The sequence below is a fragment of the Rosa chinensis genome, unplaced genomic scaffold (assembly GCF_002994745.2).
Source record: "Rosa chinensis cultivar Old Blush unplaced genomic scaffold, RchiOBHm-V2 RchiOBHmChr0c16, whole genome shotgun sequence".
NCBI classification, from domain to species: Eukaryota; Viridiplantae; Streptophyta; class Magnoliopsida; order Rosales; family Rosaceae; genus Rosa; species Rosa chinensis.
The window spans coordinates 46412-64267 of NW_020126829.1; the positions used below are offsets into that span (position 1 = coordinate 46412).

General features: G+C 37.7%; 2 protein-coding genes across 4 annotated transcripts; one reads left to right on the forward strand and one right to left on the reverse strand.

Annotated features, from left to right (window-relative positions):
* The first annotated feature begins 544 nt into the window (after window positions 1–544).
* Window positions 545–13245, forward strand: LOC112181248. 3 transcript variants are annotated; one of them, XR_005804281.1, is made up of 6 exons: window positions 574–1084; window positions 9519–9605; window positions 9735–9868; window positions 9958–10137; window positions 11403–11560; window positions 12161–13245. XR_005804281.1 is itself a non-coding variant. In XM_040512299.1 (5 exons), the coding sequence occupies exons 1-4, from the start codon at window positions 692–694 to the stop codon at window positions 9986–9988; spliced, it is 603 nt and encodes a 200-aa protein (XP_040368233.1). In that variant the 5' UTR covers window positions 603–691; the 3' UTR covers window positions 9989–10137; window positions 10521–10687. The 3 variants fall into 3 exon arrangements, 1 of the variants encoding a protein (XP_040368233.1); XM_040512299.1 differs by lacking the exons at window positions 11403–11560; window positions 12161–13245 and adding an exon at window positions 10521–10687 and having other exon boundaries at window positions 603–1084; window positions 9561–9605; XR_002928737.2 differs by lacking the exons at window positions 9519–9605; window positions 9735–9868; window positions 9958–10137; window positions 11403–11560; window positions 12161–13245 and adding an exon at window positions 1745–2750 and having other exon boundaries at window positions 545–1084.
* On the reverse strand, window positions 2780–7619 carry LOC112181247 (MDIS1-interacting receptor like kinase 2). The gene is made up of 3 exons (XM_040512301.1): window positions 6449–7619; window positions 3518–5728; window positions 2780–3379 (listed from the first exon to the last, which is right to left on the reverse strand). The coding sequence occupies exons 1-3, from the start codon at window positions 7521–7523 to the stop codon at window positions 3024–3026; spliced, it is 3642 nt and encodes a 1213-aa protein (XP_040368235.1). The 5' UTR covers window positions 7524–7619; the 3' UTR covers window positions 2780–3023.
* Window positions 13246–17856: the final 4611 nt, after the last annotated feature.

Here is a 17856-nt window from a genome sequence, read left to right on the forward strand (position 1 = left end):
TTACTCTTCTTCTCGTACGCCTCATGGTTTGTGAGATTGCTTTGTGATTGTTGTTGTCTGTTCAGTGTATCCATTTTTTTAATTTTTTGTGTGAACTAGACTTTTCTTTGAGTTGTTTGTGAGATAGTTGCTTGGGTATTGTAATATTTATATGAAACATACTTTGCTTGTATCATGAACTTACACTTCCTGCACTATTAAAAGAATTGTAATTGCTTCGCTTTTTTACTTCAGCAACAGTTGTTGTTGCAATTGAGACCCTATTACTACGGAAAATGTTCCGTCGAGATTAAGTCTTGTTATTTGCCACGGAAAATCTTTACCGTAGTAATTTTGTAATCAATTGAGGCGAATTTTTGTCTTGCTTTCGTAAAATTTATTTATATATGTATTTTACAAAAAAAAAAAAAAAAAAAAAAAAAGATCATACAACGGAAACAGCCCGTGGCAAACTGTTGAGACTGCACCGACTAAGCTACTTTATAATTACCTCTTTATTTTGCTGAAATGCTAAGGACATCCATTTTGTCAGCCATCTAGAATAGCCACCTACCTTATTATCAAGGACCCCCTTCTCTCTTTATATGCTTTATTGCAATCCATTTTGGACTATCAGAGAAATATAACTATGTTTTGATATTATTGCATCTTCCTTTTCTGCTCTTTAGTTTCTGTATCCCATCACAAACACATGAACGTCACTGTATTACATTTGGCACCAGCCCAATTATTTTTTCCTCTGTTTTTTTTTTTTTTTTCTTTTGGCCAAATTTTCTACCAACAAAACAACACGCGCCGGGCGTATCGTACGCCCAGACGCACCCAACAAAACATCCCTAATTCATTTTCCCTCTTTTTCCCAAACATCACCTCTCTCTCGCCCAAGCTTTGCAGCTCCTCGAACTGGAACCTACCGCCGACACCGACGAGCTCCTCCGCCGACTTTGAAGAGGTCCGCTTACCGGAACCTACCACTGAGACCGACAAGCTCCTCTTTTCCGTCGAACAGCTCCTCCTTTACCAAATAAACCGTAACAACAGCTCTCTCACCCCAGACACAATAAACCCCGATCAATTATATAAGGTAAATTCTATTGTTCTTTCCATTTGTCTCTGGTGAATATTAATATTTATAATCTTAGTTTAGTTTCAGTTTCATAATTGAGCTCTGGTAATTCTTGGGGAACAGTTGGTTGTATATGAGAGGTCAATATTTAGATTGGGAGTTCAATTTTGATATGAAACTAATTGGGCTTTGTTTCAAATTTGAGCACCAGTGGCCAATTCTCCTCGATAATCTTCATGTCTAATAAATAGATGGATATCTTTCTCATAGACATCGATACATTGACTAGTTTGAGGTTGAGCTTGATTTGATGGGGTTGGAACTTGACCTTTACAATTTGGGGTTTCTTCTTGCATGCTACTTAAATTAATGATGCATCAGATTATAAATTGAAGTGTTCTTCTGGATTTTATAGGGCTACTTCTACTAATGATATCAAGTTAACTAGAGCTCAGCAGTAGACTGAAATAATAGAGATCAGAATAACTAAATAAACTGCCTGACTGCGCTTTAGGAGCTTAGTCTGGCTTGACTCCTATAAAAGGAGGCTAGGGCTTTCCTGCCATATAAAATGTAAAAGTTATTTCATTGTAATACCACTGTGACTCTTCTTCTCTGTTTTGTTTGACTCAACAATCTCATCGATAAATTTTTACAATCCTGAATTTTAATCAATAGGTCCAGTTTAATTGTTGTGGCATTGGGATGAGAAGTTTTTGGTGTTAGTTACCTTTAAGTGCAAACATGTCAACTGTACTAGTACCGCTCAAGTAGAAATTCTCCGCTGTTTATGAAGAGCAATATTTCAACAGTTTCTGCTTATACAAAATCTTACAGTAAGTTGTACTAGTGTTTCCCTAGTACTAGTGCTTCAACAGTTTCCCTATTATGGCTTGCAGACTAACTTATAAATTTGTAATTATGAACTCTGTTTTAGATCAAACACTTTGCAATACTATTCACTGGCAACACATTTAGCACATATGAGTTACTTTTCCACATGATTTTCACCTGACAGTTGTGGCACTGAGGCCAGCTGTAGTAATAGGTAGCTCAGAGTTATCTCCCAGTGAACGATGTTGTGAGCCTATACCCTTACACCATTATATATAAATGAAATCAAGTGGCTACAACTCTTCTGCTTTTCTATCACACTGACTACTGAGATTGTTGTTGAAGTGTTGAGTTTAATATAGTGAGGATTAGAATATTAAACAAATTGAGTATAGTAACCAATTAAGTCAGAGCTAGTCCTAGAATTCAACCCTTCATAGTAGCATTGCAACTAGACACTAGAAGAGCCTTGCTAGAGGGTTAGCATATACATGGTTATCTTGATCATGATCTGTGAACCAAACTGCTAAATATGAACAAGCAGCTAGTACGTAATAGTTGTGATCTCCTAACATAAATTCATAACATATCCAGTTGCTTTTCCAATTAGCAGTTTCTACTTTTTGTCCTGGACAGCAAGACTTCAATCTATAGAGAGGTTTCTGTTACTCTGATGGATGAAGTTTAATCAACTTCTCTCGAGACTTAACCATGGCCAACTTATAATCTATAGTGAAATTGTGCAACCTAGCTATATATATAGTTGTACAATTGCTTTAGTTGTATACCAACAGAAAGACTATATCTTGCTACCTTACACTGTGATCCCGAAAATGTCAAGAAGGAATCTAGAACAAAAATGAAAGCAACCCACAAAAAATTGTAATTGTAATTTATTGCACAAGACATGATGAGCAGAACTAACTTCAGTTATAGTACAACTGTACCAGTTATTTGAGTTTTACATCAACAGAAATACTACTTATTATACCTTAAATTGCTGGCACTATAATAATACATTTATACACCAAATAACTAGAAACTAGTGGAAATGCAAGACTGTCAATTTTGGAGAAGGGATTTAGTTGTTACTTGTTAAACCCCTTTTTTATTTCAGCCACTTCTAGTTATGAAAACCTGCCAACTCATTGATGGTTATTGTGCCTAACGGCTCAGAGAGGCTAGTCCGGGTCCTAGTGGATGATAGTTCTTTCGCCACATAATGCATGGTGGGTCGTGAATCGGGATTAGTGCTGGTGCAGGCCAAGGCCATCGTTGCCAAGGAAACCACTCGCACTGCTAATTGACTTGAAGGAGACCGAAGTCGCTGGTCTAGCAAATCCTTCAAAAGCATATCTCCATTTTCCGATAGAGAATTCAGTAGCTCTCCTGGATGCCTTCCCATCATGATTTCTAATGCCACCACTCCAAAGCTGTATACATCACACTTCTCTGTCACGTGCATTGTGAATGCGAGCTCTGCATGCTCGTTAAAATAACAAAATCAACCAACATTTTCCCATCATATGCGTACATAGAACACTAATGCTATTGGGTGAGTATAAACATCTGCGTAAATAAAATACAAAGTTCATAAGTTTATTGAATGACTGATACCTGGAGCCATGTAGCCATAAGACCCCGCTACAGCAGTCCAGTTTGAGGAATCTGAGCTCAATAGTCTTGCTATTCCAAAGTCAGATAGGCGTGGCACGAAATCTCGATCTAGTAATATGTTGCTCAAAGTTATGTCGCGGTGAACGATTGGGTGAGAGCAGTCATTATGCAAGTGAGAAATAGCATGAGCTATTCCTTGCACAATATTCACCCTTGTGCCCCAGCCAAGTACTTCTGCTTCGCCCTCCACTCCATACAATACCATTTTCAAACTGCCTCTCTCTGCATATTCGTACACCAAGTACAAGCACCCGTTCCAGGAACAGAAACCATATAGTTTTATTACATTTATGTGCCTCACTTCTGTCAAGGTTCTTATCTCATTCTCAAAACTCTTGCGATTCAATTCTGGAATGTTGTCACTAGAATCTACTGACACATTCAATTTCTTAACTGCAACGACTCTGCCTCTGTCCAACACAGCCTTGTAAACACTTCCAAAACCTCCTCTTCCAATGAGGTACTTTTCATCAAAGTTCTCGGTGGCAGTGATGATTTCAGAAAATGTAAGTTTACCATGTCTTCCCCAAATACTTGACTCAAAACTTTTAGACGTCTGAGGATGATCGATTTCTCCAGGCTTTGATTTCTTGCAGAACTTAAGGATTACAGCATATATGGTCACCATCAGCAATAAACCACAAATCGAAACAAGGACGCCAACAAGAATTTTCTTGTTGGACTTTTTGGGACCCGAAGTGCATGGAGTTAGTCCCTCTGTTTCACCACACAAACCACTATTTCCAATGAAAGCATTATTAGGAAGCTTCTTTTGGAAAATGCCACCAGTTGGGATTGGACCTGTCAAGTTGTTGTAAGAAAAATCAATGCCGACAAGACTAGCCATTCTGGAAAATGTTGATGGGATATTCCCGGAGAGTTGGTTATGTGAGACATTAAGAATCTCCAGCATTATAAGCTTGGCAAGGTTTAATGGTAGTGATCCCGAGAATGTATTGCTGCTTAGGTCCAACAAGTACTGCAGGTGTAGATTACCAATCTCCTCTGGTATTCCACCTGATAATTTGTTGTGGCTTATGTTCAAGCTTGTTAACCTCTCAAACGTTCCAGGGTCGACTGGTAATACCCCTGTAAAATTATTATCAGACAAATCAAGAAACTCAAGCTTTGTCAATTTGCCAAGAAACCGAGGGATAACTCCTGTCAAGTAGTTCCTGCTGAGATTGAGAATGAACAACAAGCTTAGATTCCCAATGGCAACTGGAAAATTCCCTCTGAATTCATTAGAGCCTAGGTTTATCTTCTGCAATTGTCTTAACTGCCCAAGCTCAGGTGGAATTTGACCAGAAAGTCTATTTCCGTCCATTTGCATATCCGTGATGTTTTTGCATTCTCCCCATCGTGGTGAGAGTTGACCAACAAACTTGTTGTGACTAAGATAGATTACTTTGAGGCTGGGATGAACACCAAATGCATTGGTAATCTCCCCGGTGAATTGGTTCTCCTCAAGTCTGATTCTTATTAATGCAGAACAATTCCTCAAGCACTCCGGTAATGGCCCTGTGAACTTGTTGCTGGTCACTGAGAATTGCTGCAAAGCAAATCCACTACACAAGTCTGGCGGTAATTCTCCAGAGAAGCTGTTATTCGAGAAGCTAACAAATCTCAAGTTAGGACTATACTTCCCGAAATCACTGGGAATGGTCCCCCAAAACCTATTAGTGAAAACGGAAAACCGCTCTAGTTTTCTGAGGTGAGAAATAGTTTTTGGCAACTCCCCTTCAAGTTGGTTTGTGCTGATATCAAAGTTAACCATGGAACTCATGTTTCCAATCTCTGGGGGGATTGGGCCGGAGAGGTTGTTCTCGGAAAGGCCCATGTATTGAAGATTTGTGAGGTTCCAGAATTTCATAGGAATCGGCCCTGAGAGCTGGTTTTCCCCAAGCTCCAACTCTCTCAAAACTTTCAAGTTTCCCATCTCTGAGGAAATTGATCCAGAGAAATTGTTTCCGCCCAGCCAGAGGAAATCAAGTTTTGTCAACAGGCCAATTTCTGGTGGAATATTCCCATTGAAGCTATTGTCATCCATATAAAGGATCTGAAGATTTGTGAGGTTCCAGAATTTCATAGGAATCGGCCCTGAGAGCAGGTTTTCCCCAAGGTTCAACTCTCTCAAAACTTTCAAGTTTCCTATCTGTGAGGGAATTGATCCAAAGAAATTGTTTTCGTACAGCCAGAGGAGATCAAGTTTTGTCAACAGGCCAATTTCTGCTGGAATATTCCCATTGAAGCTATTGTTTCCTAAAGAAAGCTTCTGAAGATTTGTGAGGTTCCAGAATTTCATAGGAATCGGGCCTGAGAACTGGTTTTCCCCAAGGTTCAACTCTCTCAAAACTTTCAAGTTTCCTATCTGTGAGGGAATTGATCCAAAGAAATTGTTTTCGTACAGCCAGAGGAGATCAAGTTTTGTCAACAGGCCAATTTCTGCTGGAATATTCCCATTGAAGCTATTGTTTCCTAAAGAAAGCTTCTGAAGATTTGTGAGGTTCCAGAATTTCATAGGAATCGGCCCTGAGAGCTGGTTTTCCCCAAGGTCCAACTCTCTCAAAACTTTCAAGTTTCCTATCTCTGAGGGAATTGATCCAGAGAAATTGTTTTCGCTGAGCCAGAGGAGATCAAGTTCTGTCAACAGGCCAATTTCTACTGGAATATTCCCATTGAAGCTATTGTTTCCTAAAGAAAGCTTCTGAAGATTTGTGAGGTTCCAGAATTTCATAGGAATCGGCCCTGAGAGCTGGTTTTCCCCAAGGTCCAACTCTCTCAAAACTTTCAAGTTTCCTATCTCTGAGGGAATTGATCCAGAGAAATTGTTTTCGCTGAGCCAGAGGAGATCAAGTTCTGTCAACAGGCCAATTTCTGCTGGAATTTTCCCACTGAGTTTATTCACAGCCAAGGACAAATGAGTTAGGTTGGTACAAAGACCAAGCTCAGAAGGGATTGAAGAGTTCAAGGAATTCCTTCCAAGGTCTAGGTGCTGAAGCTCCCTGAGTTGGCCTACAGAGGATGGGATTTTGCCTTCAAGGGAATTGTTATAAAGGCTAATAAATTGAAGACCAGATATCAAACCAATGTCTTCAGGAATTGGACCACTAAAGTTGTTCGATTCCAAATAAAGGTGCTTAATGTTGGGAAAGTTATATGGGAATGGCCCTTGGAATCGGTTATCGGTGAGATTGAGAGATTCAAGCTTGACCAAGTTGGTAACTACCAATTTTGGTATTTGGCCAGTCAAAACATTTCCAGACAAATCCAGGAAGGTCAAGTTCCTACATTCAGATATAAATTCTGGGAACTCTGAATCTAAATTGTTCCCATAAAGATCAAGGTACCTCAACAAAGGAAAGCCTGAAAATTTAGACCAGTTAGGAGTGTCTAAATGGTTACCTCCAAGAAGCAAATGTTGTACCTTTTTGAGATTGTCCAGCTGATAGGGAATGGTACCATTGAGATAGTTGTTATTGAGACTTAGAAAATGAAGCTCCGTTAACTTGCCCATTTCCGCAGGCACTTCTCGTTCCAAGGTATTGTTTCCCAAATCCAAGGTTGTGAGCTTGGTGAGGTTGCCAATGGCAGATGGTATCGGCCCTGAGAAATTGTTGCCACTGACGTTGAAATGGGTAAGATCGAAAAACTTGTTGAAGTTGAACTGTGTTAGTGCTGCGGTGATGTTGAAGTTTGCAAGGTGAATTTCGGAAACTATTTTGGTATTGTCGTTGCAGACAATGGCAGACCAGTTGCACAGGTTGTTTAGGTTTATGAGCGACCATGAATTCAAAGAAGGTGAGGAAGACGTAAAGCTGTTCTTCCATTTTAGGAGAGCTTCAGCTTGTATTCTTTGTGATGACGTGGCTTCCAATGGAAGCAAAAAGAGCAAGAATATATGAAGGAGAAGGAGACGCAGAGGAGTCTTCTGAACTGCTTTCATGATGTTGTGCTCGATCCAATAAAGCTGCACAGAAGGAGGAATCTACACCAGGAGCGGATCAATTTTGAAGCAAGAGGTTGATTCTGTAAGTTCTCTGAATAGTTTTGAAGAGACTTTGGGAAATTCATTTAGCAAGTCTGTCCATTTGATCGACCTGTAGTTTTCTTTTGAATGCAATATATAGAAACTCCACCTATGAGTGCCCCGTGTTTCCTGTTTTAACCTTTTGAACTCTTTAGACAGTAAGAGCAGAAATTCCTAATTAACCGACAGCTAATATCACTTTGTATCAAGGGAATTTTTGAACCAAGTTTTTGTATTCCTTTTAACTTTCCTGATGTGATCCTTGGATATGCCTATGAATGGTTTAAAGTAAGTCAAAAATCTGTTCTCTCTGGTAGTGTTCAAGTGGAGTTGCTATCTTGGAACAAACCTATGCTATCACTTTGTATCAAGGAAATTTTTGAACCAAGTTTTTGTATTCCTTCGAACTTTCCTGATCTGATCCTTGGATATGCCTATGAATGGTTTAAAGTAAGTCAAAAATCTATTATCTCTGGAAGTGTTCAAGTGGAGTTGCTGTCTTGGAACAAACCTTTGCTATCACTTTGTATCAAGGAAATTTTTGTATTCCTTTGAACTTTCCTGATCTGATCCTTGGATATGCCTATGAATGGTTTAAAGCACGTCAAAAGTCTATTATCTGATCTGATCCTTGGATATGCCTATGAATGGTTTAAAGCAAGTCAAAAGTCTATTCTCTAATCTCTATAGAAGTGTTTAAGTGAGGTTGCTATCTTGGAACAAACACTATGCCAAAAAGGCCTTCAGACGACACACTTCAGACGACACAAGTTTCGTTTTCTGTCGTCTGAGTTTTTCAGACGACATAATTTTTTTTTATGTTGTCTGAATATAGGCTAAAACCATACCCGTTCAATTTGGAAAAATGGCCAGCATTCAGACAACACATATTTGTTGTTGTAATAGATGATGATTTCCTATCTCAAATTTGGAGGGATATCCAAAATTTGATCAAATACTTTTCCCTCTCAAATAACCAAGCTCTAGTTGACTAGAAAATGTTGTGACATTCAGACAACATTTAAATGTCGTCTGAGTGTAGAGCTTGTTTTAAAATTTTGACTTGTGCTTTTTGATACAAGTCATTTTCTCTCCTTCGAATTCTCACTCGATCAGCTCTCTTAGTTGTACCTAGAACTCGCAAAACTGAAAACCTCAAAAACCAGCCTCTCTCCTTCTCACTCAACTCTCTCAGATCTTGATTCTCACCCTCTCCTTTGTCTTCACGCTCTCTCGATTCTTCTTAGTCTCTCCCTCTTGTTCTTAGTTTCGATTAGGTTTTTCTTCTATTTGGGGATGGGGACCTGTCCATCACAACAAGTCTTTCACTTCCCAAGAACTAAATCACAGAGCAGGGGCGGATTCAGCCCGGACTGGGTAGGACTCAAGCCCCACCGCTGAACTCAGTTGGAGAATTGGAGCACTCCCGAGTCCCGACCTGAACAAGGAAGATGGAACACCGAACACAGCAACCTGCAAGGCTACAACCAGCAACCCGTCTCCGCCTGTCCACCTCTGCAATCTCCGAGCTCCGCTCCTCCTCCCCTTCTCATCTGAGTTTCTGAATTCTAAATTTCTAATCTGTAAAATTGGGTTCGATACTTTGATTTCCATTTGATCTTGTTGGGAAATTATGATGGGAAATTATATTTTGAATGGGTAAAGTTGAAATGGGTTTGATTTGACGATTTCCATTTGATATTTTGATCTTGATGGTAATTTTAAGTTTTTAACAAAGATAATGTTACTGATTAACTGATCTGATCTTGATGTTGATGTCGATTTCCATTTGAGTTTTGATGTTGATGTTGATGTTAATTAAGGTAATGAACTAATGATACTGATTGGGTAGTTAGAAATGGGTATGATAACTTGAGTTCCATTTAATGTTGATTTCTTCTTCAATTGCAGTTTGTAACTTTGTAAGATTCATGATTATATGTCTTGTATCAGTTCAAAATTGTTGGGTTATTCACTCCGGTCACTCCACCGAAAGAGGTATTCTAAAACCCAATTCATCTCCTAATTGATAAAACCCAAATTGAAATTGTTAAAGCTAATGAAATTGTTAATAATATATCCTAGTTCTTTGGTGGCTTGAGTTCTCTGAATTTGTGCGTGTATCAGATTGGGAGGTGGATTGAGGAGGATGCTTCCGTTCTTGTTCCTGCTGATATAAATCATATAATCAACATTAAGTTTGGGGATATTATTCCAGCACATGCTCGTCTCCTCAATGGTGATCCACTGAAATTGATCAGGTGATTTAACAATCACATTTTCGCAAGATTATATGATTGAATGGAGCTATTTAGATTCTAGTCTCATTTTTTGCATTTGGTCTTTGCAGTCTACACTTGTCGGTGAGTCACTTCCTGTGACCAAAGGCCCTGGTGACATTGTGTATTTGGGTTCTACATGAAAACAAGGAGAGATTGAAGCTGTGGTGATTGCCACTAGTGTTCATACCTATTTTGGCAAGGCTGCTCATCTTGTCGATAACACAAATCAACAGGGCCACTTTCAAAAGGTATGTTTACACTAGGATGCTTTTCTTTCTTTTATTGTACAAGCTGTTTTCTACTCATATTGCATCATTTGTTTGCTTTTAGAACAAATTGCTGGACACAGTTATGCTTCTATAATGGGCTTTGGGTGAAATTTTTAATTTTACTTTGATGATATTGGATTGGCAAGTCTGTGTGTTAGCTGAGTACATAGGTTGAGAGCTTAGTGGTCAGTGGCGTTAATAGGCTGCTAAATTATCTTAAGTTTCTGGTCAAATTTCATACAATTGTTTATTCACTTTGGTAGCTTTATGCTTGGAATTGTAGTGCTAGTGGGATTCCAGGAGAGAATATGGGTTTTCGTTCGATTTGGTTTTTATTGGGTTTTTGATGCTTTTCTTGCTAGCTTTGGTTGCTGGGATATTGAAGACAAAATAAAAGAGAAGAAAATGAAATGGGCATGTCCTCCATTTTCTCTATGGTTTTCTGGGTGCGCAGAAACATAATGTGATTGAGTCCAAGCCTGAACATTTTATGGATGACCTTCGTTTGAATAATCCATGGCCTGAGCTTAGAAGGTACAGAGTGCTATTTTCATGTTCTTATCTGAGACATTATCAATGTCAGTCTCTTTCGCATTTCTGATAAAAAGTCCCAGTGGTGTACTTCCAACAACTAGGGAAAAGAAAAAAGAGTTCAAGGTTTACCTTCTTGATTTGTATATTAATTACTATGTTGAGCAATCGTTTTATTGCTGTTCAGCATCGTGATTTTTCTTCCTATGTTCTTGAATTTATAAGGAGCTTATCAAAACTAGGATGACTGCAGATGATCTAGATAACTACAGTGAAGCATTGAGAACTCCTTTGAAGTCTTTACTCCTTGAGGAATTAGTGAGTACATGTTATTCAAGTATTGGTTGGAATTGTGAGAACGTTTTTAGTTGAAGAGGCTGTTGCGAATGGAAATTTTCAAGATAGGATATAGTTGTCACTAATATTGAAATGACATTGTTTCTTCATGTCAGGAAAAATTCTAAAATTAGTATTTGCTTAACTAAGCTACAAACTGCACTCAATTACTGCACCTGCATAGATGCAATGTCGGTGTCACGCTTTGTCAATTATTGCTTACACTCTCACTCCATTGGGGTTGGTATTGGCTTTATGGTTTTGCACACACTTCTTTGGAGTTTTCCGTCATAACTAGTGTTTCAGCCTCAAATACTCATGCGTGAATATCAATCCCCATTGAGCAGGTGGTTGATTTTTCTTACTTTATGTCTCAGGTCCAGAGTTGCAACAAATAATTAGTGATAGCCGTTCTGAAGTTCATTCCGGTTAATCAGACTTTTGGGTCATGGTGGCGGCATTGAAGATTTGTGAAACCAAGATTGAATTTGCGACAACTGGATATAGTGTGCATAAATTAGATCTGTTTATCTTGGTGAGAGTGTTTTTTATCACATAACATTTATAACATCTTCTAGAGTCTCTGATTTCCTTATGATAAGTTCTGAATTGATTTCCTTAATCTCCAACTGATTTCCTTATGATAAGTTCTGAATTGATTGATAACCCTAAACTATAGTTTCAAAATGGTTCAGTGTTCTTAGTTGTGAGTGTAAGGCAGTTTAACTTTGATTCATTGATTAAAAAAAAAAAAGAAAAAAAAGAGTAAAACCTAGTGTTAATGGCTTAACTCATATTTTTTGCAAACAGAGTTTTTAGCTCTAGTCCTCAGTTTTCCGACATGATCATTGTAAATACAGAAATAAATGCTCAGAGTTGAAGCATGTTGTCTAATTGAGTGGTCCATGTAGGGAGGGAACACCTGAGTAATCTGACTAGAAGTCTTAGCTTTAATAAGGCTCTTAGATTTCTGCCGTTTTCTTTGGATGCATGAAGGTTGCAAAAGTTACTTTATATATATATATATATATTTTTATCAAGTAATCAAATGCTTGTATTTAGCTAGTCAAATTCTATACAATCCATACCACTATTCATTTATTAAGTTGTATAATCAGAAATTTTCACTTTACAGGAATTCCTAGCAAATGAAGGTGGTGGTGAGGCACCCCTCAAGGGATCAATACCAGATATAACATCTTCAACTGAGTTAGTCGACATCCCCAGAATTTCATGTTTCTCTTTTGTGCTTTATCTACTTTCTTGCAGGCACTATGTAGCTTTACAGAAAACCTACCAAGCCAAGGCTGAGGCTGATTTTCTAGTATTGACCAAAGGGTTAGGACTCTTCTAAAGAGAATTAGTAGAGATCCTAGTAGCAACTCAAAGGCAACTGTTATAAGTTTCTGCAAGAATGCTAGAAAACTCAAAGCAAGTGTGTGGAGTTTTATAGTGTCATTTACTTGTATTCGATCTGTTTGATTGTTGGTTTGATCTTATTTGAGCTCCTGAATTTGTTTCTTTCGTTCAAATTTTGAAGAATGTAAAGAGTTAATTGGGACGGGGCTTGGCAATTGGATCCATATAGATTCCAAACTACTTGTATTTTCCCTTCATCTTCTGTTTTGAAATTGGTCTTTGTTGTTTGGTTTTTAAAATGTTGGACGGCCATTTTGATTGAGTTCTTGTTGTTAGATAGTTTCTTTTGATTCCTCGTGCAGTCCGCATCTGTTTCGTTACTTTTTCTAGAGCTATGAATTAAGTATATGTGATTTTGTTTTCTACTAATTATGTAGGCATTATGCTATTTGAATTTGAGTTTCTGGAATTATATATGAGAATAGGGTGAAGTTTTTGAAGAGTTTCAAAGAGGCTATGGGCTGTAGAGCTAGAGTGGAATATAGGGCAGCCCATAGCCTCTTTGAATCTGATTGTTTGGAAGCTTAAGTAGATCAGTTAGGGATTTGAGTATTTCTTTGATTTCTGATTCTTTGGAGGTTGGAGAGGATACATATATTGTGTCGGGATTTGCAGTTTCTGATTCTTTGATTTCTTCGATTTTTGATTCTTTGGTGCTGTTTGAATTTGGGTTTCTGGATGCAGGTTTGAGATGGTTTTGATTTGTAGTGACTTTAGTCGAGATTTGCAGCATTTGCTGCTGTCTTCTTTGCTGTTGGTGTGTTTTGTCTTTGTCTTTTTTTTCTTGTTTTGGGTACAAAGGAAGCCTAAGGCTTGGGAAGGGGAGGGCAGGGGCTAAGCTGGCTCAAATTTGTTAGATCATGCTGAGAGATTTGTATAATCTGAAGTTTGGGTTTGGTACTATAGCTTAGGATATTTGAACAAAAGTTTTAGCATGTTTGGAATATAAATAAGAAGGTAAAGATAAATTAAGTTCCTTGCAACTTCTTGCTGCTCTGTTCTCTCTATTTGTAGGTAGATTTCCAAGGACCGTCTCCTTGATGCTCTGTTTGGCTGCTCAGGTAAATACCTGTAATTAACGTTCTCTTATATTTTGGATGTCAGAAAATTTAAATACCTGCAATGGTGTTGATTACTTTCTGGTAATGTCCAACGTAAAAACAGTAGCAGCCATAATACCTGCAATGGTGTGGATTGCTGCCAAACGTCTCTATTAATTGCTTCTTTTTCCTTCTCTCTTAAACTATCTGCAAGTAGGTAGCTAGCTGGAAAAGCAATTATATTAATTCTTAATCTTTCTTAGAATAGAAATAAGAAGGTAAAGAGAAATTAAGTTCCTTGCAACTTGTTGCTGCTTTGTTCTCTCTATTTGTAGGTAATTGATCTTGTAATTTTTACATGTGCTGGTAAGTCGTCGATGAAATTGATGAAAACTCGGATCAATGTGATTTTCAATATTACCTACAAATTTCTGAAATAATTGATTTGTACAATGCAGATGGGCTACATGCACTTTGGTACAGTCAAGATATATGGTTATGAGGCTGCCCTTATAAACACTTTAACAGAGACGTACGTTTCAAGATGGGACTATAAAAAGAGAGGACATTTTTGTTTCCTCTAAATTATGGGGTAGTCATCACCATGACCCTATTTCAGCTCTGAGACAAACTCTAAAGTAAGCACATATACTAGATTACTATACCTACTAGCACCAAATTAATTTCTTAGTCTACTAGAATTAGATATGGAAGAAGAATTAGATATGGAAGAATTCGATTATTTGGTTTAGGATTATTGGTCTCAATAAACCTTTTCATTTTTTCCCACATTTTTATGTAAATATTGAGTCTTTAGCTTCATTTTGATATTGGCTTTTGCTATTACTATGTTTGTCTCACTTTCTGCAATCAAGTTTATGTTTTTGCTGCTAAGGTTTGGAATTCTCAGCAGTATATGTTATGGGTTGGCATCAAGTTTGGTATTTGAGTCCTGGTAAAGCATATTGGTATTATCTGCAGGGTTATGCATATATGCTCACGCACCCCGGAATACCTTCCGTTTTCTATGACCACTTCTATGATTCGGGTGATTCCATTCATGATCAGATCGTGAAACTGGTATAGCAGTACAACTAGCTAGTTCCTTTATTGACTTGTGTCTAGTAGAAGTTCTTCCTTTATTAAGCATTTGGACTTCCAGATTAGTATATATGGGCCATTTTGAACTGATGCTCATGATTAGGTTTGTGTACATGAGACAATTGTGGATTAATGGAAATTGCAATGAATGATTTTGGATGTGGATTTTATGGTTTCATGAATGGGCAATTTTAATTTCCAAAATGCATGCATACCAATTGTAACAAAGGACTACTACTATGTGTTATCTCAAATTGCAAGCTACAACAAAAGCACACTAATGTGTGGTTGCAGCTGCACAAAAGCAACACAAAAACCAATTAGAAGTCTATTGTCTTTGTGGCTTTGGGACGACAGAAAATTGTAGTATAAATGGCAAAACAATAACATAAGTTAGATGGAATTGTTGGCTGAAGCATATAATAACAACAAATAAGTGTGGTTGGACTTGATCACAAACAATATAAAACACGTACTATTAGTGGTCTTTTTTATATTCAGATCACAAATATTTGTCGTCTTAAGTAACCTCAGACGACAGTAAATTGTCGTTGTAATGAGACTGACATAACAGAAAGAATATGATATATATTGTCTAAACCATTTCCCAACATCACATACGTATAATTTCAAAACCTTTCACACAACACTTAAATGTCATATAAACCTACCCTAGAACGACACTTAATTGTCCTCTGATGAGATTTACGACCACAGATAATTGTCGTTTAAAGTCAATTGGCACAACATTTAATTGTTGTTGTATGACAGATCACAATGTTCCCAAAATGCAAAACTCATCAGACAACACATGACTTTTATTTTTTTATGTCGTCTGAAAAATCAGACGACATAACACTTCTGTCGTCTGATACCCCCAAGACACGACACCGTACTAGACGACACATTTTGATTCGTTCAGACGACAGAACAGTTCTATCGTCTGAAGGCCTTTTTGGCATAGTGAAACCTATACCTGGTCATTTTAAACTTAATGTTGATGGGTCAAAATCTGGAGATGGAAGCATTGGTGTTGGTGGTCTCATTAGAGACTCCTCTGGTAACTGGATTAGTGGCTTCATGTGCAATATTGGGTTTGGAGAAGTTTTGCAAGCTGAAGCCTGGGGCTTGTTTTATGGGATGAAGCTTGCCTTGGACCTATCAATCATGCATTTGGAAATTGAGTCTTATTCTATTGTTTTGGTGAACCTTCTAAAGCAAGATGACATTGATTATCACCCTTTGGGAACCATGCATCTTGATTAATTGCAAACAGTTTCTGCAATATTTCAATTACTCTCAAGTCCAACATGTTCATAAAGAGAAATATGGTAGCTGACATTCTTGTCAAGGCCAGTGTCTCTAATTCTTCAGCAATTTGTCTTCTCCAAAGACCTGCTATGGTTATCATTACCTTACTTGATGACATTGCTGCAGTAGCTCACCCTAGAATGTTTTCTAGCAGTCTGAGCTAGGCTCATTTTTGCTTTTCTTTCTGAGCCTTTAGCCCCCAATGTACCCAAAAAAAAAAAAAATCACTTTGTATCAACTAATCAGTCGCAAGTAATATTTAATTTAGTAAAGAAAGTGGCCACGCGCAAACCTTTTTCTAATGGTTTTCTAGTTAATAGGTCTTTAATGATTACCAATTTATGTTCAAATAAATTGAAATAGAAAAACGGATACTTGTCCCATTTTTTTCCTGTCCCAACTCTCCAGTAACTCCAAATTTTGACACTTTTAACTATTAAGTTAATTAAGTGGGGTCGAGTTTACCAACCTCAATCCCAACTGTATTGTGGCTGTTTCTGTGAATCTTGAGTCGATTTTATGGAGAAGGAAAGTTGATTAATTGTGGCAGTTTATTTATTTGTTTTTTTAGGGTTTTATTCTTTAGTTCGTGGTTAGGATTAATAAGTCACTCCTCCCTTGAACGAGGGTTTGGGTATTTTAGTGGAGTGTCGATGCCATTGATCTGGTGTCTTGTTCGTATTGTTGTGCCATATTTATGGCATTTTCCCCGAGGACTATGTGTTCTATTGCCAGTGCTTTCTAGTTATCAATGTGATGGTGAATCATTCTTGCACGTGTTTTGGTTGTTTTGGAACACGGTGTCAAAGAGGATGAAGCGGTTCATCTTAATGTTGGTGGCGGGGCTATATCATTACACTCAGGATTGGTCACTATCCATTGTAGCCCGGAGGTATGGGCATAAAATTTGGTTAAGGGTTGGGTCCTTTTGGCTTATGGATAGCATTTGTATTGACGAAACCATCCCAGATTCTACTATCACGATGTAGAAACTCTACTATCAAGTATCTAGAAACTCTATCAAACCGGAAAATTCCATCTAATTGGACCATGATATTTCATGAGTATTAACATAAAACCCCTAAAGAAAATTGACTTCATGGTTTTGCTTGAGTTACAAAAAGCAACTGACTTTATTAAAGAGTATTTCTAAATGTACCCAACAAATTTTTTATACCCAGCAAAACTATAAAATCTCTAACTACACCCAACAACTTTTCCAACAATACCCTTATGTTGTTTAAGGAAATTGGAATGTATAGAGATTGTAGATAGAATTAGTAGAATAGTTGTGTGTATTCATTGATAATAGGAGCCCTACATATAAGGATTACAAAGTACGTAGTCTTGGAGTACAAGGATTCCTATTCTAACTTGGAGTTGAAAATCTCTCTATTACAACTATAGAACTAATCCTAGTTTGACAAGGCATACTAAAGTCAACATTCTTCAACACTCCCCCTTGTGCCGCTCAAACTTAGTGATGACGCTTTGAATGTTGCCTCGTTAAAAACCTTACTCGAGTAATAAAAACCCTGTGGAAAAAAAAAAAAAAAACCTCGAGAAAAAGAGTGCAACACGCCCTTCATTCTTCGAGATCAAACATGTAGACATCATACCTCCCCCTGATGTCAACATCTCCCCCTGATTACTACAAACATAGGAGTTCGGATAACTTTCTCAATCCGATGCTTTTCACATGTTTCTCGAAGGTGGATTTAGGTAACGACTTAGTAAATAGGTCCACCACATTATCCTCTGATCGGATTTGATTCACTTCAATCTTTAGGAGTGATTGTTGTTGTTGATTATAAAAGAACTTAGGCGATATATGCTTGGTGTTGTCGCCCTTGATGAAACATAACTTCATTTGTTCAATACAAGCTGCATTATCATCATAAATGCAAGTAGGTTCATCTGTGGTAGACTTCAAACCACAAGTTCCTCAAATATGTCTAAT